Here is a 6,607-nt window from a genome sequence, read left to right as displayed (position 1 = left end):
ACGACACATTTATTTTCTACATAGATGACAGCAATTGCACCGCCCAAAGATGGCATCAACTCCTTGACAATAAAAAAGGACTTACTGCTGTCACGGAAACAATAATCTATGTTCTCCATCACATCATCCCAAACCTTTTGCTCCCCTTCTCTTGGTTGGGTCTCTCTGCCACCTCAGTTTGTAGCAATCTTACAGTACGTGCTCTTGATAACATGTTTGTAGTTTCTTTCCCACACAAACATGAACACAAAGAAATGGTAACATGATGTATTGGTATGGTAGCCAAACAAGGACTAGCCACAATTTCTATTTCTACAAGCAATAAACTCTACAGAAAACAAAAAGAAGACTCTTGCATTTGATGTTGTTCTCTATCAAAATCAATTTAGGAAGGAAGCTGCCACGAACAACTAATCATGATTCATGAGGCAATGAAGCCTCGGCCTAAGGAATCACCGAAAAGGTAGATGAAGTGTCGGCTTTCTTCATAAGGGAAACATTTTCGAGATGAGTTGCATGTTCATGGCATCCACATATGGCTGATTCAGTCTCCTTAAAGCGTGCCCAAGTTACCAAGTATAAGCCGATAACGATGAAAATCCCTCCTACAATGCTGAATCGAACAAAAAAAAAAGAGAAGTAGAATAATGTGTGAAGTTTTCCAATCAAGTAAAGTCCAAAATGTGTTTTAACAGGGTATTTTCTCTGCACATAATAAATAAAAAAAGTGAAAAAAGAAAATAAATACAAAAATGATTTATAAAGGCATTACTACATATGCTACATGTTGAGTGGCACAGTGACAACATATTTCAGTATAAATGTGTCGGAAAGGCAATGATATAGCAGTAGATGAAGACATCTTCAGCAACCATCGTAAACAGCCACAAAATGAGATACTTTGTGAGAGGCATGTCGATAAATTTAAGAAGATAGGTAGCAAGCAAAATATGCAAGAATATGGACTGGAGCCATACCTTCCAAGATAAATGGAGCTTCCGAGGAAGATCATTGACAATACACTGGATGATGCGGGTTGAAGAGGATTGTACAGGGATACCATTGAAGGCCCTAGAATTTTGTTGGACCATGTCATTATCCCATAGTTCATCGCAGATGCAACAATTCCCTGAAAAAAGTGGGTCATTTGATCTCTTAACAAGTCATGTTGACAATGTAGTTTGTATGCGTTCCAGTATAACTGGTAGTAACACCATGAAAAGCTGACGCAAATTGTGAAAATTATGATCCCATGTTCAGTGTGCCACATAAAGCGGAAAAAGAAAAAAATCAACATATTCCCATGCAAAAACTGAGGCTTACTGCATATAAGACAGCAATTATCTCCGGTGGTGTCAACAGCCACTCTGTGTAACCATTGGTGGTAAATATTCCAGTCAATACCATCATCAGAGCCCCGAAAGAGTATGAATATGCCGTCAAAGATAAACTGGCAGGATACTTTGTCAGCACTGGAGCCTGAAACAGTCAACAGCAAGCAAGAAAACCCTCATATATAATACAAAAACATATACGATCACAAACAAAAGAGTAGAAATCACTACATTGGCACTTTCAAATATTTTACATGTTCCAAGACTATACATTACTTGATAAGATTGTATTAGAGAAATTTTGCTAATTCTAAAGACGATAAGACAAGTAGTTAGAATCATTAATGAGTTATTCTGTTCGATAAAGCTACCACAAAACATAACCTTGCATCTTTCAAGATACCCTTATACAAAAAAACTTGACAACTGCGCTGTGCTTCTTATAGTTCGTTTACCGCCCATCTTCTATAAACAAGAAATGCTGAAACATATTGTCTGGATTCCCATAATGAGGATTGTTATGATGCAAATTAAAATACCTGCATAACAAAATAGGCAGCCATGCAGAAGCAGTTCCCTATCAAGCACAAAACACCGATATGCCACTTCTCAAGTCCAAATCCAATGAGAAAAGATGCTAACCATCCAGCCGATTGAGATTGAGGTTTCATGGTTCCCACACTATAATAAGAGAGGTCAACGATATTGGATCCAACAACAGCTGGACCTCGATAAAGGACCATTAGTATTGCACCAGAAACGCAAACAAGCGTCCCCACAACCTTCATACGACCTTCGTTTGCATCCAAGTTTATTGTCTCAACACTGTAATCACATGTAAATGAATATAAAAAAGTATGAACTCAAGTAGATGCTAGGGAAACTTAAAACATAATCAAAAGCAAATTACCCCAGTACTACAGCCAAGATGAATGTAAAGACTGGTATTGAAGGCTGAATAGCTGCTGCATATGTTGGGTTTGTGTAGCTTAGGCCAAGAAGAAATAGAAGCTGGTTTGCAAATATCCTGATAAAAAAATATCAAAGCATCTAGTTTTACTTCTAAAACGTGTAAAGGAAGAAGAATCTGAAGTTATTTAGTGAATGATGGAACTTGCCCAGTGAAACCAAGAAGAAAAAATGATGCTAAGAGGCGCTGAGTTAGTTGAAGTCGGACGCTTCTGCAAACAATGGTACCACATTTACTGACCAATCATTCTCATCACATTATCAAACAATAAAAGAACCCATAGGAAAAGAATTCAATCTAAGATGCGATAGATTTCAATAAGAGGAATTAATATGAACCGACGAGAAACAAGAAAAAGTCCAGATGTAGGCATATTACTTTGAAGTTTGAACTTAACATTTTACTAATGAATCTATGTTTATCAAATACAATCTGACCAAACAGAACAAAGTGGAACATTTCACATTGGCCTCCAATTGGTGGAGTAGAAATCAAGAACAAAATCAATTCACATCAGTGGCCAAAACGTATAAGGTTGAAACCAAGGTTTTAAATCCTGGTTAGATCAGTGTGGTACCAAGATACTGAACAATATCAACTTGTACTATCCGGCATCAGTGTGCAAAATAATGAAAATTTAAATTTGAGCAATACACAGAGAGGTACAGAGTTGCATGATTTGTTGCAATGATTGTACATACTGGTCTGACAGATATTTCATATCATGATTGAAACAAAATGGAGATCTGATAGTGCTCAGTTTAGGTTACCAAATTGAGGATGTTGTATGGAAAAAGATAAACCCACTTGATTTCTTTCTTCCATTTTCTAAACTCAAACAAAATTCTCCCCCAAATCATTAAGCGCATCTTTGTTTTGACTCTTAACTTTCTCTTTCCTCACTTAACGAAAGCCTTTATCGATAGAACCATTGATCCCTCATGTATCTTCTCATGTAGAAGGTGCCAAAGAAGCGGGCATCCATGAGGAGTTGGAGAATTTTTGTAGCTGACAATTGTTGGAATTTTTTTTTCTTTCTTTCCTCAGACTTACTGTCTGCCAATCTTCTTCAGGATTTTGCTCAACAGACAATTACTTCGTGAAGCAAGACAAACAACTTAATTCCTATTTCCTTGAATAACATCTTAGTAAGATGTAACACTCCAAAAATGTCGAAGAATAATCAACGAGTTCACCTTCAATTCTCTTCCAACTATGACAAATGTGAGTTCATCCCTATGTCTAGACCAGAGTTCTGGTTTAGTCATCAGATTGCAACTCAATTGTTCCAAGTCTTCAAGTAACGATTTGAGGATCTAATAAATAATCCTAATCGCTTACTACGGAATCATAACCTCTTCTTTTTCCCTCCTCACTCCATAATGAAACCCTTGACTCCAACATCTTCTTATTACTCTGGCTTTTTCCATCTCTCTGTCTTGCATCCTAAGGTTGGTTGGTCAATGTCTTGCATCAATATTTTGCTGGTTTACTCAATCTTTAAGCAACAGAGATCTGTTAGAAAATGATTGCTTTCTTCAAAGAGTTGCTCTCCAAACAAAGAAAGAAACATTTCCCGACCTCCTCATCATGACTCAAATTTCACACTCGTTGCCGCTTTTACTCGATCAACTAATACTCAATTTACCGAACCAGTAAAGTAAAGAAATTAACCACCAAAACAAAACAAAGAGATTTTTTCCCTCAAGAAAAGAGAGACGAGATCAGAAACCTGCGGCACTGGAGGAGGTGAAAGGGTAAAAAAGGGATCTTCTTGCCTCAAAAGAAGAGGGGAAAGATGAGAAACCTGCGGTGTTGGAGGAGGGCGCAGGGGCCGAGGATGGAGATGGCGAGGAGGTCGCGGTAGACGCAGAAGACCACCTCGTTCATGCCGACGTTGAGCACGGACTTGGTCAGGACGTGGTAGCCGCCGTTCGCCATCTGCACCAGCGCCATCCCCAGGTGCGCCCGCAACACCTCGTTCCCCCTCACCACCATCCTCTCTCTCTCTCTCAATCAATCAATCACAAGGTGAAGAGGCGTTGGGGACAAGAAATTGGCCGACAAGGGGTTTATGGATCTTCATAGATCGCTACTACATTTGCAGCGGGTGTGGTTGTTGGATTGGGACGGAGACACTTCAGGCGTTCTCGTGAAAGCAAAGCCACGGCGGAGCCAACCGCAGGCATGTCAGATTTATATGACTAGGAAAAGATTTACAGTTAGATTTGGGTGGAAAAAGGAGAAACAATAAGAAAAAGAAAAAAAATTCATGAATTTTTTTTTTATTTGGATGGTTTTTTTAGAAAATATTTATAAAAGATATCTTTTTATTTTTCCTCAAAGATGGATAAATCCCTTGTTTTTTTTCTTTTCTTTATCAATTTTTAACTATTAAATTTGTTCATTTGATTTATTTATAATATTTTTTTTAATTATATTTACAGTGTTTTTATTAATATATTGAAAACACTAAATATTATTTTAAAATATTATAAATGACATCATATTATATGATTATCATTGCTCATTAAATTATTATACTATTATATTTTTAGATCTATAGTGAGTTTGATTGAGATTGAGAGTTCATTTAGATTATTTATGATATTTTCAAATAGATCTTATAGTATTTTTATTCTGGTAGTATAATAGACAAAAAAAATTTTGAAGGATGATTTAGATTTTTTTAATTAAAGATATTGTTTGAAAAAAATAAAATATGGATACCAATTAAGAAAAACCTAAAATACGATTTTTTGAGAAATTATCTTAGTTATTTATAAATAATTTATATGATTAAGATGGTATAAATAATTTTTCGCATACCCGATTTAATCTCATAGTAAAATTGAGAGAATACTTGAATAAATCTAAAAGGACTTGATGAGACTCGATAAGTTGATGCATTAGTTTCTCATTCGAATTAGATTGTTAAATAGCATTAGAATCAATATAATATTGAATTAAATATTAGATAGGAGGACGAGAAACTTGAGAAGGAAAGAACGGTGGTGGTAAAAAAAAATTAACATTGTGTTTGCATAATACCTCAAATAAAAAAGATATGAGCATGGTTAATTATAGATTACCATGTACTCATATCTCCTTAGTATTTTGGTCTATTTAATTTAAAAAATTTATATTAAAATTTCTATAATTATGAAAATATATAGGTTCATTTATTTTAACAGTATTATCGATGAAAATACGAAAATAATAGATAAAAAATAATTTTAATATTCTGATTGACGGTAGTGGACGATGTTGGAGGTAGCCGACAATAACACCATTGGGAGTTGCAAGTGGTTATTGTAGATAAAGAGAGCAACGAAGAGATAAGAGCTGCTTTGCATTTGCATCGACATTGACATAGTTACTCAATGATTAATTTCATTACTTTGCATTTGTGTTAACGTTGACGTAGTTATTAAGTGATGAAGAGTTACTTAATATTTACATTAACATCAGAGTAATTCTCATCTCTCATTATTATTTTTCTCATTATCATCATTGACATCATCTTACATCATCAATTAAAATATTAAAATATTATTTTATTTATTATTAAAACTAGCGATATTATGATAAATAAATATAGATGTTTACTATAGATAATCTGATATAAATTTTTTAAATCGAAATATAAAAATATTAAAAAGGGATTAGCAAGTAGTTAGCCAGAATATATAATGGATTTATGATGATTTACACTTGCATTCCAATCTTAGCTATAAGATACCGAATTGGATCCCGTATCGACACGTGTCACAGCCTTGTTCATCCATCTTTTGCATCAAATACCATCGCCCATTGGATGCCGGATCTCTCCACAGCCACCAACATTCGTCGTGTCCTCGAGGCTTCATCTCGCGGCCGCCGCCGCTGATGAACGCTACGATTTGGTACTCGCCGCCGCCGCCGCTGATGAACGCTACGATTTGGTACTCGCCGCCGCCTCCGGTTCGCTTGGTGCAGGTCGGGAACGCCGAGATCAGCCAGCGGACGAGCCAGCCGCTTCCCGCCTTGCACCAACTGAATCGGAGCCGGAAAGCGGCGATCTCCGTGTCCCGCTGGCCCCCGATTGCCGGATCGAGGTTGCCATGGTTTTCTGCGCTCCATCCGAGCATTTCTTCTCCTCGGATCGCGGAAAGTTGAAATCTTTCGAATTGATTGACCTGCGTTGCACTTAGGGTTTGCTCTTTCGACTGATTCTTGTTTCCTATCATCCCCATCCGGTGAAGGCTACTTGATGTTATTCTGGATCTCGGCATTGCACTTTTCTGCGATTGATTCATTCATT

General features: G+C 36.6%; 1 protein-coding gene across 3 annotated transcripts; it reads right to left on the bottom strand.

Moving 5' to 3' along the window:
- Positions 1-241: 241 nt before the first annotated feature.
- Positions 242-4,479, bottom strand: LOC135608355 (WAT1-related protein At4g19185-like). Of its 3 annotated transcripts, XM_065101152.1 has the most exons (7): positions 4,112-4,479; positions 2,453-2,515; positions 2,245-2,361; positions 1,874-2,159; positions 1,324-1,479; positions 978-1,129; positions 242-613 (listed from the first exon to the last, which is right to left on the bottom strand). In XM_065101152.1, exons 1-7 carry the CDS (start codon positions 4,300-4,302, stop codon positions 445-447), a joined length of 1,134 nt encoding a protein of 377 aa, XP_064957224.1. In that variant the 5' UTR covers positions 4,303-4,479; the 3' UTR covers positions 242-444. The 3 variants fall into 3 exon arrangements, with proteins under 3 accessions (XP_064957224.1, XP_064957225.1, XP_064957226.1); XM_065101153.1 differs by lacking the exon at positions 2,453-2,515; XM_065101154.1 differs by lacking the exons at positions 2,245-2,361; positions 2,453-2,515.
- Between the last annotated feature and the right edge of the window lie 2,128 nt (positions 4,480-6,607).

The sequence above is a fragment of the Musa acuminata genome, chromosome BXJ2-3, assembly GCF_036884655.1.
Source record: "Musa acuminata AAA Group cultivar baxijiao chromosome BXJ2-3, Cavendish_Baxijiao_AAA, whole genome shotgun sequence".
NCBI lineage: Eukaryota > Viridiplantae > Streptophyta > Magnoliopsida > Zingiberales > Musaceae > Musa > Musa acuminata.
Note: the sequence above shows the minus strand (reverse complement) of the source record. Positions and strands in the feature narration are given on the sequence as shown.